We start from the raw sequence: 20,011 nt of genomic DNA on the forward strand, positions 1-20,011 counted from the left end.
GCGTGGACAACATTCCTCAGCAATTATTGTACATTTTTGGCAATGAATGTTATTCTTTGAAATTATTATACTGTGTATGTTTGCTTAGAGTCCTATGCCAGAAGGCGGTGGCTCATGGGCCAATCTAGTGATGTTGACCTCCGAGTGATGTATGTCTCATATTCCTTGTCATGGGCCGAACCAGCCTGGCATTGAATTGGTAGATAAATACAGCTTTTCGTGTCATATTCTCTGGAGTATACCATCCCTGTATCCCTGGTGTCAGCATTTTGGATATCCGGTGCTATTTGACACCGTCCTTGTTGACACTCCATGGTGGGTGGGGAGCAGGGATGGCGAATAATTTTCCTTTCATCATGGCTCTCCAACAAGCTGGTTCAACTCGATATGAAAAAAAGCGACGTTTGGACGAACTAGATCGTCCGTCTGACACTCACTCCAACGTTGATTCCTTGGCTAGATTTCTAGTGATTGAGGCTACTGATTTTTTGCCCATCAAACTGAACCCATTTGCCGTGTCAAAAGCTATCTATGGGATTTGTGGGGAGGTGAAAAATGTCATCCGTCTCCGTAGTGGCTCACTTCTGGTGGAGTGCGCACGGAAACAGCAATCTGTAAATCTTATGACTGTCAAAACATTTGCCAACGTAGAGGTTACTGTGTGCGTGCACAAAACTCTCAATTCTTGCCGTGGTATCATACGTGACAGGGCTCGCTGTCTGTATGATATGACTGAAGAGGACATTGCTACCGAGCTTGCAGATCAGGTGGTTACAGCGGTTAAACGTTTCACCATTAAAAAGGATGACATCGTAACCAAAACCAATACTTATCTCCTAACATTTGCCAGATCATCTTTACCACAGTCAATAAAGGCAGGCTATCTCAACATCGGGGTGGATGTGTATGTCCCCAATCCCCTCCGGTGCTTTAAATGTCAACAGTTTGGTCATGGGACTTACTCATGCCGTAATCCTGCAGTGTGTTATCGCCGTGGAGATCACCATGACGGCACGGGCTGCGTGAATGATCCCAAGTGTGTCAACTGCAAGGAGACGCATCCTGCTTCTTTTAGGTCATGCCCTATATATCAAAGGGAATCGAAGATAATGAAAATAAAATGTGAACAAAACCTTTCCTATTTTGAAGCCAAAAAACATTTCACCAGTCAATCTTCAACTCCATCAAACATGACATATTCCGCTGCAGTTAAACGCTCCGTAGCAATGTCCTCAGCTGTATGTCAGACTGACTTGACCTGGGTCAAGTCAGACAAACCTGTGTTTTCATCCAACACACCTGCTTCCCCACCTAAAAAACCTACTGCCTCACCCACTATGTCCACGTCTGAGTCTCAGACAGAAATTCAGTCTGAGTCCTCACAGATGACTGCTCCGCAATTAGCCACATCACAGCCTGCCACGGATTTAGTGAAAAAGAAGAAGGAAAAAAAATTGAATAGGAAAGAAATACCTGTCGTACCTTTGCCTTTAGAGGTTCCTTTACAGAACACTTTTGGGCCTCTAGACATGGAGGTGACCCTGTACTCACAGGATAAGCAGAGGGGATTACCCCTCACATTCTCGTGAAGATCGCCAATTGAGCCACCATGACTCAATTCTGGCCAATATAATTCAATGGAACTGCAGAGGGCTTAAAAAATAACTTCAATGAGATACAATTACTCATGCAAGATCATCACCCGTCAGCATTCTGTCTCCAAGAGACATATCTTAAAAAACACAGATAATTTTAATCTGAGACAGTATAGTGCTTATCATTCTTTTTCTCCTCCGGGGGATCGTGCAACTGGAGGCGCTTCTATTTTGATACATCACAGCGTTATTCATAGCCCTGTCACTCTAAATACGGATCTTCAAACAGTTGCTGTTCGCCTAACTCTACACGTTGCCCTGACATTGTGCATCTTATATATCCCTCCCTCTTCTAATATCCGTCAGACAGATCTTCAAAATCTGTACGATCAACTCCCTAAGCCATGTGTTATCTTGGGCGATCTTAACGGACACAACCCACTTTGGGGAGGTGTCCATACCAACACTAAAGGTAAAATCCTTGAGGAATTCATTTCCGATAATAATTTATGTATTTTTAATGATGACTCATCCACTTATTTACATCCAGCTACGGGAACATATTCTTCCCTGGATCTATCACTTGCTGACTCCATCTTGTTTGATGAATTTGAATGGATGGTACATGATGATCTATGTGGGAGTGATCACTTCCCTGCCATTCTCAAGACAATCAGCCCTGGTGATGATCCACCTTTATCGAGAAGAAACTTCGCCAGGGCTGATTGGCCATTATATGAGACATTATGTGCTGATCACTTAAAACATGATGTTTTTGCGAACAGTGAAGATCCGATACAGTTGTTTTCCGATTTACTCAATGACATTGCTGACCAAACTATACCTAAGTCCTCTGCAGTTCCACATATTCGCAAGCCATGGTTTGATAATGAATGTAAACAGGCCAGAAAGAGCAGGAAGAAAGCTGAAAAATATTTTCGGCGACATCCTACTGTCCATAATTTGAATAAAGTAAAAAAAAATTAAATGCCAAGGCTCGACGCACATTTAAACAGAATAAGCGTCAGTCTTGGAGGAAATATGTTTCTAAAATAAATTCACGCACACCGATTTCAAAGGTGTGGAACATGATCCAAAGAATTAAGGGCAAAGGTTCCAAATCTACTGTTCATCATCTGAAGGATGGTGACAATATATTAACTGGTAAGTCTGACATTGCCAATAAGCTTGGTGAAACACTCGCCAAACACTCTTCTTCGTCAAATTACGTCCCTGAATTTCAACAATATCAGAAACAACAGGAGAAGAAGAGAATAAATTTTAACTCGGACAATGGCGAAGACTATAATGAATTATTTTCATTACATGAGCTCCACACTGCCCTTGAGCAAGCTCATGACACAGCAACAGGAGCTGATAATATACACTATCAGCTCTTGAAGCATTTACCAGAATCATGTTTGGAAACTGTTCTAAATATTTTTGACACAATATGGACTTCAGGGAATTTCCCACCTTCGTGGCGTAATGCCATTGTAGTCCCAATACCAAAGCCTGGCCGGGATCATACTGATCCGTCTAATTACAGACCAATCTCTTTAACGAGTTGTGTCTGTAAAACCATGGCACGAATAGTAAATAATCGATTAACATGGTATCTTGAAACCAATAATCTCATAACAAATATTCAATGTGGTTTCAGGAAAAATCGTAGTACCATTGATCATTTGGTACGATTAGAATCCTTTGTCAAAAATGCAATAGTCAATAAACAACATGCAGTATCGCTATTCTTTGATCTCGAGAAAGCGTACGATACCACCTGGAAGCATGGCATTTTAAAGGATTTACATGATTTGGGTTTAAGGGGTCGTTTACTTTTTTTATATCACAGTTTTTAGAAGACAGGCAATTTCAAGTCCGCGTGGGTTCAACCCTGTCTGACCATTACAATCAGGATCAGGGTGTCCCACAAGGCAGTGTTTTGTCTGTCACTTTATTTAGCATTAAGATCAACAGTTTATCCAAGGTTTTAAACGATTCCATTGATAGATCACTTTTTGTGGATGATTTTAATATTTCTTGTCGCGGTAAGAATATGCATACTATTGAACGGCAACTGCAGTTGTGTTTAAATAAAATAAATAAATGGTGTCTTGAAAACGGCTTTACATTTTCTAAATCAAAAACTAATTGTCTACACTTCTGTAGAAAATATAAGCCTCATAAAGACCCAGAACTGTTTTTAAATGGCACTCCCAACAAGGTTGTCAAAGAGGCCAAATTCTTGGGTCTGATTTTCGACTCCCATTTAACCTTTCTTCCGCATATTAAATCCCTAAAAACTAAATGCCTGAAGGCACTCGATTTATTGAAAGTCGTGTCTAATTCAAGGTGGGGAGGGGATCAAGCTACGCTACTACACCTTTACAGATCACTTGTCCGCTCGAAGCTTGATTATGGCTCCATCGTATATGGTGGAGCCTGTAAAAGCAACTTAAAACTCTTCGATTCAGTCCACCATCAAGGTCTGAGACTTTGTCGTAGGTCCTTCAGAACATCTCCTGTTGACAGTCTCTACGTCGAGGCAGATGAGCCTTCTCTTACCCAACGCCGTATAAAATTATCATTACAGTATATTACCAAGCTATATTCTAACGAGTCTAATCCTGCGTTTCACTGCATCTTTAATCCTCTTTATGAGGACTTGTACAACAAGAAATCTTCTCTTGTTCCGCCTCTTGGGCTCAGGATTAAGCCATTCATTACTGCTGCCGGCATTGAGCTGGAAAATATATCTCCTTCCCGTCTTCTTTCTTCTCCTCCTTGGCAATTGGTTAGGCCACAAGTCGACCTCACACTGACTAAGTTTAAGAAAGCAGAAACTAATGAATTGCAATATAAACAAGAATATAATCAATTAAAAAGTAAATATAATACATATAAATCCTTATTTACAGATGGGTCCAAGGATGGTGGCGCGGTTGCTTGTGCCACTGTCACTGGGTCCAAAACAATATCTTCCAGATTACCCAATGACTGTTCAATTTTCACAGCAGAAGCAAACGCAATACTAACAGCTCTTAAATATATAAATAGACACCCTAAATATAGTGAGTGAGTGAGTTAATATTTAACGTCACATCGGCAATATTTCAGCCATATCGTGACGAGAACAACTAATTTTATGCATAATAAGCAATAGCAAACTATAAAAAACCTGTCAACGAAGGACAGTAAAACAACTAGAATATCACATATACAGATAAAACTAGTAATAGAGTCTAAAATATTTAGACAACACAATATAAAATTGGGCTATAGATCGCCAACAACTGAAGGTAGATCACCATACTAGAAACCATGGGGACTTACATTACTTTCGCTACCTGCATGGATCCTAGTTGGATTTACACCATCCCCTCAGCAGTTGGCGATTGTAGGACAAGTTTAGCCAAAATTTAAATGAACAAATATACTACGATTAAAAATCGGGTAAGCAAAAAGTGAATTTTGAAGGTTTTGGGACTTACGTACCCTCTCAGGAGGACAATAATTTTACACTACTTCAACCCCCTTTGAGGCACCCTAAATATAAACAATATATAATATTTTCAGACTCTCTTTTTTTGCCTTCAGGCGATTAAAAATATTTCTTGTAAACAAAATATCCGCTTTTAATAGAAATTATAGAATTATATAATGATCTTGCAACTGGCCAATACGACATCGTCCTCTGTTGGTTACCCAGCCACGTTGGCATTTCTGGTAATACAATGGCCGATTTTGTTGCCAAGGCAGCACTCAACAAATCTGTGACATCACTTCTGATCCCATACTCTGATTACAAAGCAAGCATTAGAACTTACATCCGTGATCTGATGCAAAAGAAGTGGGATGCCCAAGTAGGTATCAATAAATTACATGCAATAAAACCCACTATCGGTTACACCTACTTGGGTTGTCAGTCCAGATTTGAAGAGGTCATCATACGACGATGTCGTATTGGTCACACCAGATATACTCATGAATACCTGTTAAAAGGTGAGGATCCTCCGTTTTGTATCCTTTGTGATGAAAGAATCACGGTCAAGCATATCCTGCTTGACTGTGTTGAATATTCCATCACAAGGGATATTTATTTCAAAGTAGAAACTATGAAGGATCTTTTTAGTAATATAAGTTCTCATTTAATTATTGCCTTTTTCAAAACAATTAGACTTGCTAACTGATTTGTAAATAGATATATATTTTATTATTGGTCGTTTAGATTAGTAACTGAGATTGTTAGTGGCTGTACTCTCAAATGGGGTTGAAGTAGCGTAAAATTATTGTCCTCCTGCGAGGGTACGTAAGTCCCAAAACATTTCAAGTCAGTTTAAGTGTACCAGGGTTTTAATCGTAGTATTTTTGTGTTTTTAATGTATGGCTAAATCTCAGTATCAACGCCAATGGCTGAAGGGATGGTGTAAATCAGCTAGGGTCCATGCAGGTAGCAAAAGTAATGTAAGTCCCCATGGACCTTAGTATGGTGATCTACCTTCAGTTGTTGGCGATCTATAGCCCGTTTTTATATTAAATTGTTTTCGTAATTAAAATAGTTTTACATGTTCATGCTAGTTTTAGACTCCATCTGTGATACTTTGGTTATTTTACTGTCCTTCGTTGACAGGGTTTTATATATTATATGTATGTATTATAAATTATAAATTTAGAACTAGTTTTAGTCACGATATGGCTGAAATATTGCCGATGTGACTTTAAATCTTAACTCACTCACTCACTCTATCCTGATCAGCGTTGGTTAAGACAGCATATTTTTTCTAAATTCTTCATCCATTCCTTGTATTTCTTGGGGTCCCCCTCAAACGGTTTAACTATTTGGGCAATACTCTGCGTTCCCAGCGTTGATGATAAGTGTGCTAGTTGCCCCGTTATCTGCCCAGCTATCCCCTGGAGAAATTCGCCCAAATCCTGGCCAGCCATTTTGGAAATTTGAGGATATAGTGAACAACTTGGCGACTTACCCGAGCGGATCTGGTTCCAACTTCAACCTTAGGCTCCTGTCCGCACTTTGGGAGAATCATCAATCGGCTTTATCCGGGTCACGGCACCAAAAAAACCCTTGTAACATCTTTAGGGGGATGGACTTGAGACAACACAAGGCGCAACGTCAAAGGATGTTAGCTTTATTTCTTGAGTATACTTGTGAGATAGGGCGAATACTTAGTACACAAGTTGCAGAGTCCGGCAGATGTTACCAGGGGAAGGCGACGAGGTGAGGTTGACACTTGGGCAGTAGATGGCTGGACTGACTGGTCAGTTCGTCCCTTCATCCACTGGCATGATCTGCCCTGGTGGCCATGTTTTGATTAGTCGGCATTTCTCATGGCCATTCTCTACTTGGGCGGCCATATTGTGCTTAGCTGTGAGTGACACATCGCTGACAAGTGTCCAGACATATCACTGAAAAATGTGCACAAACAATAGTGTTACAAATGCTTGTCGTAAGAGGCGACTAACGGGATCGTTTGGTCAGGCTCACTAACTAGGTTTTCCCAAGTCATCGTATCCCAGTTGAGCAGATGGATGCTAAAGCTGTTGATCACTGGATTGTCTGGTCCAGACTCGATTATTTGCAGACCACCGCCATATAGCGGGAATATTTCTGTGTGTTAAACGTTAAAAGACAAAGAAATACAAATATGCATTTACAGATGGATTCAAGGATGGCGGCACGGCTACAAGTGCCAACGTCTTTGGACCCAGGACAATATTATCACAAGCAGATAACCTTTCCATTTTTATAGCCGATCCAAAGCCATAGGAAAGGCACGAAAATATATCCATAAACAAGCTAAACAATGTATCACTGTAGTGGATGTACCTTCAGCAGGGGTTGCAGTAACGTAAACTAATTGCTCACCAGGGAAGGTATTACTTTCAAGTGTATGTCTTAACTCCGATAACTGCCAGTAGCCAGATGTCAGTAGGCCCCATGTCCCCAGTACCGATAGGGGCGGTGGAGTAGCCTAATGGTTAAAGCGTCCGCTCGACATGCTGAAGACCCAGGTTCGATTCCCCACATGGGTGCAATGTTTGAAGATATTACTGGAATATTGCTAAAAGCGGCGTAAAACCATACTCATTCACTCACTCACTTAACTCCGATAACTGCCAGTAGCCAGAGGTCAGTAGGCCCTATGTCCCCAGTACCGACATCCAACTTTGGCTGCTGGTGAGCTATAGCTCATTTTTGTTTTGTATTGGACTGAATTGTGGTATCTTTTATGACAACATTCTAGCATCAAATTAAAAATCGGCGGTACCACCAACCCGTTTGCCGTGGGTTGCGCCCCTGTATCGGTGGAGGAAGGGATTCTGGTGGTTAAGGGCACTGGTTCCAGGAACAGTGTTCCTTCGCCCAACACATAACTTTGGCCCTGACTTCACCTAGACGGGTGGTTGAATGGGCCCGGTTCAACCAATCGGCTGGTCACGCCAAGCCCTGAGCATTACATTATGTAATGTTGCACAAACTTTTGAGAATGAATGAATGGATGTCTTTATTTCCTCCAGATAGGTCCGAAGATCCTCAAAACATCATGGTTATATAATTATATAATTAACTGAATACTCAACAAACACACACACACACACACACACATCAATATCATTGTTATTGGCCCCAAGAAAGAATGCCAGCATGTCATGCTCTTCCATAATCTCTATTTTGATATACATGTCAATATCAAGATTATCGATCAGAGTTGAGAAAAATACATCTGTGAAAGTAGATATCCACAGTTTAGGATAACATGGTGACAGAAATCGTTAGCGAAGGTATTACATTTTTTACATTCTTTTGATAGTTTGCTTCCGGATCCAATCCTTATTACATATTGCAATTCTTCTCTCAGTTCTGGATATAACAATGCCATGATGTATAACACATGAGGTGAAAGTGCTGTATGGATTTTAGAATATCTAGACAAGTCAGCTCTGCATGATAGTTTATATTTCCAAACTTCTTCCTCGTGGTTACTTATTTCATTTACTACAATCTTTCTACAGTTATGTTTCGCCGGGAATTCTCCTGTGCAGATGTAGTCAAATACGTAATGAAGTAAGTTATATTTCTTATCTGTTGAAAGCAGTACTCCACATAAACTGTCTAAGTTCTTGGTACGAGAATAATAGAGTGAGGTAGATGTACAAAAGATTGCTTTACAGATTGGGACACATGATAAGTTACAGAGACGCCCAAGCAGCTGTAGTCTGCATTTATCTATATAGCCGACCATGCTCCAGAGTCCTAGATCAGCAATGGTGGCGTCAGTAGGAGAGCGTTTATCAAAACCTTGTACAAGGCAAAGTAGCGCTGAGTGCTTTCAGTTAGTTCAAGGTCTTTACCATGGAGAGTGGGTAGTAATTCACAGCCATAAAAACTCGTTGTTATGGCTAGATAAAATAGGTTTAACATTAAAACTCTTGAAAAGTTATTCATGTGTTATACTTTTTGAAAACATATAATGAATACAATTCATTGATTTGATGACATTAAATATTTGTATGTCATTCAGGTAACCATAGTCATTGTTGCCCAAAAAATATAATTTTTAGTAAAACAGTCGTTGGTGGTGTGAGTAGATTGTCATCTTGTTCAACAACGACCCGTGAAGATCCGGGTTAGAATTGGTCTTCAGTAACTCATGCTTGCAGTAAGAGGCGACTAACGGGATCAGGTGGTCAGGCTCGCTAACTCGGTTGACACATGTTATCGAATCCCTAATGCGTAGACCGATACTCATGACGTTGATTATTGGATTGTCTGGTTCAGACTCATTTATTTACAGACCGCAACCAAATCAAAACGTCGTGTTTCGATCAGTGATGTGCAGCGAACATGTTTTATTCTATTACAAAAACGCACATTGTTCAGTCACTGAAGTTCCATCGTGAATATTGTTATAGAAATGAATGAATATTCAGTTAGACAAACGTAGAATAGTAGAGCGGCTAAGATCAAGTTTTCATAAGAATTGTGCACTTGATGATAAAAGCACGAAAATCGGTCATCATGTCTGATACTTTCAGATATGGAGGCACCTCAAATTTTGTATTTTGTGCGCATGCGCAGAACATAAACATTGACATACTATTTTCAGCGTGTCCCCTTCGATCTTTAGAATTCCAATTCATTACACACCTATAATTTTCATAAATCGTGATTTACAGGTTCATGAAAAGACAAGAACTACATTATTTTAGAATAATACAAAACATTTTGAAACAATTAACACCCCCTCTTCCCAAAATGGCAGCTGGCAGACAGCTTTTTGGGCTATTGAACTCTTTGAGAAAATGTGTGCATGCTTGGGATTTATCTGATTACAATTGCGTGAAAATGAGTATAATAAGTGACAAAAGAAATGCAGCACAATACAAAATAATTTGTATTGTTTAACAATCAAAATCTACGTGATTATTCCCCAACTTCATGGCTAAAGGGCAAACAAGGGAGATATTTCAGATTGTCGCAAGGGAGCAGTCATATTTTCCGGTACAAATCATACTTAATTGGTTTTATTGTTTAATGGTAAATATCAATTGATTAAATACAAACACTTATCCTGACTGATACTGATTGCTTATCTCATCTCCCACACATCCCATGCTTCGTATGTGCAGCGGATGCACGTGACCAAACCTTTGCATGAACCCGAAATAAACCTGTTGAATATTTATGAATATTTATCGAATTACAGAGTACACGATCAGGTGTACTCGTTGTGTAGCCATTTGCTGACACAAATAAGAAAATAACATTTTTACAAGTACGGCGAGTAGCACATGTTTGTGATCATTTGTTTTTATTGACTAAAAAGATGTTGACTTAACATAGATCACTGAAAATTTCCATTAGGCTTACTGATGAATCCTTAATGGTTGCTATATATATATTTGCAGTGCCATATGTAGAGAGAACTACCGTCCCATACCAATTTCGGATGATATTTCATGCGCTGCAACAAACAGGGTACATGTTTATGAGGAAAAGCGAGTTGTGGCGATTGATAAAGCGGGTAAAGGTAACTGATATGTTATTCAAAAGTTCAAGGTCTTCAATCACTTGATCAAAAATTAAATTATTCAAATTCGACAGGGCAATACATTCCATGAGCATGATGCCTTTCCAGCATCCACGAAAGGCGACAGTATAACATGCTATAGTACGTTTCCAAATTCAAACAAAGATTTTTCGACATCAACAGAACTCGTGTCGATGTATTACATCCTCAAATGTTATGACAGTCAAATAACTAGATAGCACGACGGCATGATTTGGCTTTTCGAAGTTGAGGATTCTATGATCAGCGCCAGGTATGAATAGAAATAAGGTGGTATCAGTTTATTTCTTGATTGGGAGGCCACTTGATATGCCCTTGGGTGTTTGTATAATGGTACCCCACTGCTAATCTTTACCTAAAGTCCATGCAGGTAGCAAAGGAACTGTAAGTCCCCATGGTCCATTGTATCGGTGATCTACCGTCAGTTGTTGGCGATCTATAGCTCGTTTTTATATTGTATTGTCTGTACTATTTGTATAATTTTAAAAGTTACATGCTAGGTTTAATTCTCTAACTGTGATAATCTAGTTACTTTACTGTCCTTTGTTGACAGGTGTTTTATATTTATTGTGTTTGTTGTTCATTTATAACTTTTTAAGTCACAATACGGCTGAAATATTGCCGTTGTGACTATAAATCGTAATTCACTAACTCACACCATACGTGAAGCAACTATATATGTGCTTTTGATTTTGGGCTAAGCGTGCCAGTTATCACCAGTTATTCGAGGGGATGGTGTAAATCCAGCTAGGGTCCATGCATGTAGCAAAAGGTAATGTACGTCCACATGAACTCTAGTATGGTTATCTACCTTCAGTGACTGCAAATCTATAGCCCATTATTATATTGTTCTTTTTATGATTAGTTTTCAATGTTATTTCTGTGTTAGTATAGCTATTTTACAGTCCTTCGTCGACAGGTGTTTGTTTTAATAATAATGCCGATGTGATTTTAAATTTTAACTCACTCACTTTACGTAAAGCAGGAAGAAGCCAAAGGGATGTTGGGATTGCAAGGATCAATTGTCTGTTCAAAGCAAATAAATATCTTTGAAGTGGCAAAAACTGTTTTCGCTGTCAGAGGTGCTAAAGAATATTCTAGGGTGATTCTTTCCGTCATTTGCTTTTCTGTTTGCCGCTATCAGTTAAGCTATTTAGCTTCACCCAGAGAACGGGTATCATCCAGCACCTCCCAAACACCTCTTACACCGATGACCTTGAAGTCATTACACGGAAGACACAATTGCTCTTTGTCGAGTCCTTTTCCAGTGCAACTAACACGCCCACTGGATTCGACCACAGGCCATCTGTGGCGCAAATGGGGCTGCGCAACAGAGATAAACGTGGCGAGGTAGAGTGGGTAAGACAAAAACAAGATATTTGTGTGAACCAAACAAAAAGCCAAATCAAATTTGTTCAGGCACAGTTTTATAGGGCAAGGACATTTGAAAGTGCACCCATGAAGTGTAAGCTGGAACTAGGCAGCGCTTCCTGAAAGACTGACTGACTTAGTTTACGCCGCTTTTAGCAATATTCCAGCAACATCACGGCGGGGGACATCAGAAATGGGCTTCACACATTGTGCCCATGAGGGGATTCGAACCCGGGTCTTCGGCGGCTTCCTGAGAGAAGTCCCACTCGCTGCCTGAACAGAGCTGATCATGAAACTATATTCATACGGTGAAAGTATCACTGGCACACTTTGCTGAATTAATTATTCTTAATAAAATCATGAATATATATTTAATGATAATTATATCAAGAGGAGATCTGGCTTTCAGTATGTGCATTTAATATAATGTTTAATGTTATAACCGCCCTAAGCTGTTGAATACAAATGAATGTTATTGAATATTTATGAAAAACCACAAATGCCATAAATGATCAACTTGTAGTAATTCTCTACATAATTATTTCTGCATAATTATCTCATCTATAGCGAACGTCACATCGACAACTTTTCAGCCATATCGTGACGAGGACATATTTGACACTGACATGAAATATATGTATATTATAAAAACCTGTCGACGAAGCTTTAAGGACAGTAAAACAACTAAAATATCACAATTAAAACTAGTGTGCAAAGTTAAAACTGATACCACCATTTGGACAATACAATATAAAAACAGGCTATAGATACCTAACAACTGAAGGTAGATCACCATACTAGGGACCATGGGGACTTACAGTACCTTTGCTACCTGCATGAACGTGCAAATAGAATAGATCGGACACGTTGCTACACGCACGCACGCGCGCGTTCTTATTGAGTAACACAAAGCGTGGGAATGAGGCCGTTTATTAGTTACTTCAGCAGAAGAGACTTAGAGCAATACAGGTGTTTGATGCTCTGCCATCCAAGCATATACCCTTCCTTTGACATATTTATGAATAATAACTGCTAATTATATGTATAAAGTCTTATTACACACACACAACACCTTTCCATAATTATAAAAGCATGCCCTTTCATTGCACTGTTGCTGTGTCGTCTTTTTGCTGAATTACAGCATATACCATTGCATTGAAGTAAGAATAACAATCCCAAATTATCTGTATCAAGTATTATTACACACAATCATAGAAAAATGTCCTTTCCTGAAACTTTTTCATTAAGCGCGTTTTTTACAATAACTTGGTTTACGGACCCACCGTCCTTAATCATCAGCAAAGAGCAAACGACTTCCAATAAATAGCCAGAAAATCATGCTAACGAATACAAATAAGAGACAAATAATAATATATGTTGCTCTCAGCTTATTGGTGGAACATAACGGTAACTATGACAGCAAATGTTACCATGGCAATTGAAACATTACTTCCATATGTAATCCGGTTTCATGACTGATCTACTTACCATCTGCATCATTCCGATTCGAAACATCCTTCGGATGTGTTGTCACTGTTTTGTAGAGACCTGCCAGAATCGTCGTCAGTATTACTGTCATTCTTGTTCTCTGAAATAGGATGTGATTTCAAGAGCTCTGTGACATTGTTCTCTGTCAGGTATGTTATCCTTATCAGTGTTTGACCTTGTAGGTTCTTTGTCAACAATGAAGCAGATCGTTGTAAGCTCTTTGGCACGGAACCGGTTGTTTTTAGTGTTTTATTGTTTTATTGCCACACGTGACCAAGTGATCGGTGACCTCGCTTTCGAGGATATTCTAACTTGTTCATTTCAACTGTATTATGTTGCTGTTTCAAAATGCCACGGGTCCATGCAGAAAGCAAATGTACTGTAAGTCCCCATGGTCCCCTCGTATGGTGATCTACCTTCAGTTGTTGGCAATCCATAGCCTGGTTTTATATTGTATTGTCATGTATAGTTAAAATATTTTACATTTAGATACTAGTTTTAAATCTAATCTGTGAAAATCTAATTGTTTTACTGTACTTCGTTGACAGAATTTTAGAATTTACTTTTTAATTAAGATTAAATTTTTTATTGTTAATATATTTATAACTTGATTTAGTCACGATATGGCTGAAATACTGCCGGTGTGACTTAAAATCTTAACTCATTCACTCACTCAAACTGCCACGATCGAGAAATATATGAATTATTTTTCATGCTATCGACGGGGTTCGGTGTGGTATTCTAGTGGCTAGAGCGTTCGCGAATGAGCTATTTAGGTTTGACACACTTCTGCGGTGACTCGGCATGCATGTCATGTAGTTTGAACACTATTATGCGGTGATTGGGCATGTATGTCACGGCGTTTTACCGCTTTGCATTTGTCAGTGAGTCTGAACTACGCCTCCCAGCAGGCACATCAACGTTGTTTCAACGTTGAGAATAGGTTGATCCTCGACGTTGAAAATAGATTGAAAATAGGTTGTATATGAAAGTTTTTTTGACGTAGATATCCGACGTGGAATCAACGTTGAAGTTTGACCGATTATCAACGTTGAAAAAAGGTTGATCCTCAACGTTGAAAATAGATTGAAAATAGGTTGTATATGAAAGTTTTTTTGACGTAGATATCCGACGTGGAATCAACGTTGAAGTTTGACCGATTATCAACGTTGAGAATAGGTTGATCCTCAACGTTGAAAATAGATTGAAAATAGGTTGTATATGAAAGTTTTTTTGACGTAGATATCCGACGTGGAATCAATGTTGAAGTCTAACATATTATTAACGTTGAAAATGGGTTGTTCCGTGGTTGTGTCTGGGAGGTATTACGCTTTCCTGTAAATAGACTCGTACTTCATCTTTTAACTACAATAAAGTAGCACCAAACTCCTGCATCCAGCTAAAATACCCAAAAAGCTACATGCAATAAACAGTGTTCAAACAGAAAATTGCAGTAAAAATATTTACCTGATAAAATACTTGGTTAAAATTCCACATTCAATATAATGTTCACTTAAGTTTTATGTCAGTTGGGCGTATAATTCCAAAAAGAAGAAAAGAGTATTCCAAATTAAGAAAAACTATTTACTGTTGTATTGTTACCTTGAAAAGGTGAAAATTGTCCCGAGAAGACATTTTGTCTGAATTTCAGCTCTTAGACAGACCCCTGAATAAACACAATGCAATTACTTTCACCATGAAAGGCATCCAAGATGACCAGGAACTATACCTGAAGACAGCACATAAAACAGGTCACTTTTCATGAAATCTTTATGAACACACACGCACACAGAAAACGTGGTTTAATGCATAATGTAAAACATCACACATGACATAGTCTGTAGGTGATCTCTGTTGTGCTAATAACACAATATCATCTGCATATAGCATCAAAGTGACATTTACGCCACCAATTTCAATACCACAGTTCAGATTTTTCAACACAATTAACCCAAAACACAATTATCAGCTCCACTTTTCTGCCACTCCGCCTGGCGGTCAGGTGGATACTTCAGAAACGTTCCTAACTCTTTCTTGAAATTTGCTTCGATGCATTCCCATCTCATTCCCTTGAGATAGGACACATTCTGAAATTTTATATTGAAATACATGAATAAGTTATATGGAAGATATATTGTCTTAAATGATTCAAGTATTTGTTTAATCAATCACTTGAAAGGTTCATTTCATTGCTGTAACTTGGCATGTGAACATATGAACAGCATCAATACAAAATATGAAGAAAAGTGTAAACAATTTATATTTTCAACAAAAGGAATGGAAGTTTTCTTAAACATTTTCAAAGAAAATCCTCAATTGCAAGTTGATTATTTAATTAGACTATGAATTACCGGTAGGATGAATTAGACGATGCTTTACTGTCATATATTATTTGCTATGGTCATGATGAAAATGCTGCACTTGGTAATTAACTTACCAGAGATGATTGAATACAACCTTGTATTCTTAAAAGAAAACTTGCCGTTTTGCCCATCAACATTCATTCTTGACATCAAATTGTTTGACATTGTCCTGCAAAACAATGGAAGATTGTTGTCATTCTGTCAGATTTAGTTTTCTTTAGAGATTCTCGGAAATGATTATTTCAAATTAATAGGAGTTGAACTGATGTAGCAATTTTGCTACCAGGAGTCATAAATTGTAACAAAAGCCATTTTACATTAAATGATAAGAAAAACAAAATGGGTGGTGGTTCACAGGTCAAAGAACAAGTCTATTGTGGGAGGTCTCCCAACACCATTTGTTCCCAAACACAAGGAAGTATGGATCATGGAGTTCTGAAAACAATAATGAGCTCTCATAAGTATACAATATATTCTCTATTATCTACTCTCTTTTGTCATTTGTACACTCATAAAACTCAGATAAATAACTTTTTATAATTCATAAATGTTTACACTTAATCTCTTATAGGAACGCTTAGAAAATCTCTCATATAATGAATTATGTGTGCGTATTATCTGCGACGTCATAACTATGCTTCTCTGAATCATGAACAATAAAATAATGAGATTAAACTCTACATTGCCAGAAATAATCTATCATACCATGAACAATAAGACATTGAATAACATCTCTTACAACTCCAATCTACACTCAAAAAGACTTAAATGTACTCTGTAAACAAACATCGCTGGCACACGCAAATTCTTGGAAACAGCGCATCTCTGACTCTCAATTCCAAGAAATGGAAATCCTACTCTATTTGACCAAAGGTGACAGGTGGCCAAACATATTGAAATGTAGGTCATACACTGAAAATAACTCTGATTTAAAACACTACAAATATACACCTTCTCTAATATACTCGATAGATGATCTTAACAAGGAACATGTACATAAAAACGCTGATATCTAACAACACCTGTACTTTAATTAATGGACTCTTCCAAATCTCAGTATGTTTCACTGCACACATATTAGATTGCAAATAATGAAAAACCTACCCTTTGACAATAATAAAAAACATCATATTCAAATTCTACAGCTGACCAAATACCCGAAGAGTGTGTTTCCCAGCAATAAACATCTCTTGTATCTATAAATGTATGACTTCTGTCCTCTCGCGTGCTATCTTGCATCCAGCTGTTTACGGCGAAAAACAATATGGCGCCAAGCAAGGGAGTGCTCATTAAACTAAACATCTCCGGGAGAAATCATTGTCATTTTTTTCTCTTAAATTTTAAACCTTATATATATAAATGAAAATAAAGACCAACTATTATCACCAAAAAGACCAAACAGTATCACAAATATTGAAAACAGGTGGTAATGAAAGAGCATTATCATCTTTCTCTTAAACTTTGTGGTGGATATACTGGAAACAAGTGAAATGTTAAAAACGTGTTACCTTAGCCTTGCTCCTTTTATGTGATCCACAAAATTGCTGCCACCCAGTCTTCGAAGATGAGATTTCTGCAAATTCCATTAAAATAATCTTATTTCATAATTAAATGTTCCTTACATTAAAATTACTTCTTTTGTATGTAAGATTTTAACCTTTAAGAGACATGAATTATCATATCCCTTCCAAACAAGTGTAAGAATGAAAATCTGTGGGTGCAGTTTTGTTAATTGTCCCATCAAAGAATCATTAGTGAAGTTACACTTTTTGTAAATAAATAAAAGTTCAAATAAATTATATACAATTTCATCCTTAACAAAGACATTCACAAGACATTTTAAAGTGAAAATTTCCGTTGCATTTGCTTACGCCATTCTCCACCACCCCCTCACCCCAATAATATACATATGTTGACAGTTCAGGGCGTGCTCAATGCATCATTTACTGATAGATCTATTCAAACGAACAAATGTTCATAATAATGGGATGCAATATAAAATGTTGATTAATCCTATCCGATTTTGTATAGTGTATAGCTGCCCTTAGGAGCCGTTCATAATGTATGGCTTTGGGGTGATGTTGATTTTACGTACAATGTGAATTACATCCCCCGCCTAAAGTGTATGAAGTATGTACAGAATAAGAGACGGCCCACCCTGCATGTCATGTACATTATCTATGACGCCCTCTCCCTTCCCATAATTTCTAATCATAGTGCGTGTGTACAAAAATGCTGACCCCTTAGCTCCCGTGAACAAAATGGGTGACACCCCACCCCACCCTCCAACCCTTACAATCAACACCCCCACCCGCAGCCATATATTTAATTATGAACGGTTCCTTATATTGATGTACTGACTTCATTGATTATTTGAAAATGTATATTTGCAAAATTCAGATCAGGTGATAAGTACGAAAGGAAATCTTATTCGATTCTATAATAAAATGCCAAATATATGCATGCAAATATATTGAAAAATAACAAAACAAGTTCATGGAAAACACAGGCTTCCACTAAATTTTGAGAAACATGTACATACCGGTAACCTTGTGAGATAAAACATGAGCCCTAATTCGGAGTTTCTTGCTACTGCTAGATTTAAACGGCATTCCTACGTTTTCATTATACATGAAGGACATACTTACCAAATAAACACCAGCATGCCGTGACGATGGTGAAAATAGAACGATATTGCGTTGAACTTCGCCAAGGTGAACTGACAACGATCAGCTGCCTTTGCGCGCGCGATAATTGTGCGCATGTCCGGATATGGCCAAACGAGGCGATCGGAAGGTCAACATCTGGCTTGTGTTTGAAAGCAAATTGTCGGGAATTATACAATTTTCACAGTTTTGTGGGAAAATATCAAATGTAATGCAATTTGGATAACTGATGACTTTATACCTTAAACTGCGATTTACGTAATATTTCCGTCCGTTGATCGATGCACAATAAAAAAATATATTAGATTATATCTGTCACTAGCTCGATCTTGATCTTTTATGAAAATAATGTTCCGAAATGATAGTTGCTAAGTTGGATACCTATTACCAATATGAATTATGTATCAAATTTGCCAAGGAAACAATTAGTTGACATTTTGTTGGTTCCTTACGTTGAAACAACGTTGACAACTAAACGAATCTCGACTAACTTTCTTTAGTCGCATGATAAACGTTGAATCAACGTTTATGAAAGGTTGATCAACCAAAAAACCAAAATTCAACGTTGATTCAACGTTGTGTGCCCGCTGGGCTGGTTTGTTCGTCACTGTAGGGATGTGGTAAGGGTGGTGATTCTTCTTTCTTTCGTATGATGCTGACCACAATGAACCTGTTAGGCTCTTATGGGGAATGCCTTTTTTCAAGAACATTTCTTAACCATACATTCCTGTGTATGTTCAAGTGAATACTTGATTAGCCTTGATTACTTGGAGCAGGACACGCCCACCTTTATCGCGAACACCTTGTTTCGTCACTGTTTGATAGTGATTCATTGTGATTACGTGCTGATTCCGAAGTTGAAACTAAACGTTTACTGGATATCGATCAGTAAAAAATCTCCTTGTGAAACCACAAAACAATATCATGCAACTAAACACTTGTAATCTAAACTTGACTAAGTTTAAAAATCAATACACACGAATGGCAATGCAGAGTCGCAATACAAATTCAGTGGCAGTGTAATATCACAGCAGTGTTTATAGCAATAAAGACAGTGATGATAAAATTGTCCTCTCTGCATCAGACCCGTGAAGGTCCGGGTTAGAATGAACCTTCAGTAACCCATGCTTGTCGTAAGAGGCGACTAACGGGATCGGGTGATCAGGCTCGCTGGCTTGGTTGACACATGTCATCGGTTCCCAATTGCGCAGATCGATGCTCATGCCGTTGATCACTGGATTGTCTGGTCCAGACTCGATTATTTACAGACCGCCGCCATATAGCTGGAATATTGCTGACTGCGGCGTAAAACTAAACTCACTCACTCACTTTCTGCAACAGTGATCAATCTTCCGAATTAGGCGACCGATTGTCCCGGAGCTGGGCCCGGGGTTGTATTGAAAAACAGTTATTTAATTATAATAAATTATTGAGAA

At 38.3% G+C, this 20,011-nt stretch overlaps 1 protein-coding gene across 1 annotated transcript in view; it reads left to right on the forward strand.

Moving 5' to 3' along the window:
- The first annotated feature begins 1,337 nt into the window (after window positions 1–1,337).
- LOC124292360 (sodium- and chloride-dependent glycine transporter 2-like) overlaps window positions 1,338–20,011 on the forward strand; it is a 49,711-nt gene continuing 31,037 nt past the window's right edge. The window contains exon 1 of the mRNA XM_046729451.1: window positions 1,338–1,535. Coding sequence (XP_046585407.1) covers window positions 1,338–1,535 — 198 coding nt within the window. The remainder of the gene's footprint in view (window positions 1,536–20,011) is intronic.

The sequence above is a fragment of the Haliotis rubra genome, unplaced genomic scaffold (genome assembly GCF_003918875.1).
Source record: "Haliotis rubra isolate DU_JTF1 unplaced genomic scaffold, ASM391887v1 Scf515, whole genome shotgun sequence".
NCBI classification, from domain to species: Eukaryota; Metazoa; Mollusca; class Gastropoda; order Lepetellida; family Haliotidae; genus Haliotis; species Haliotis rubra.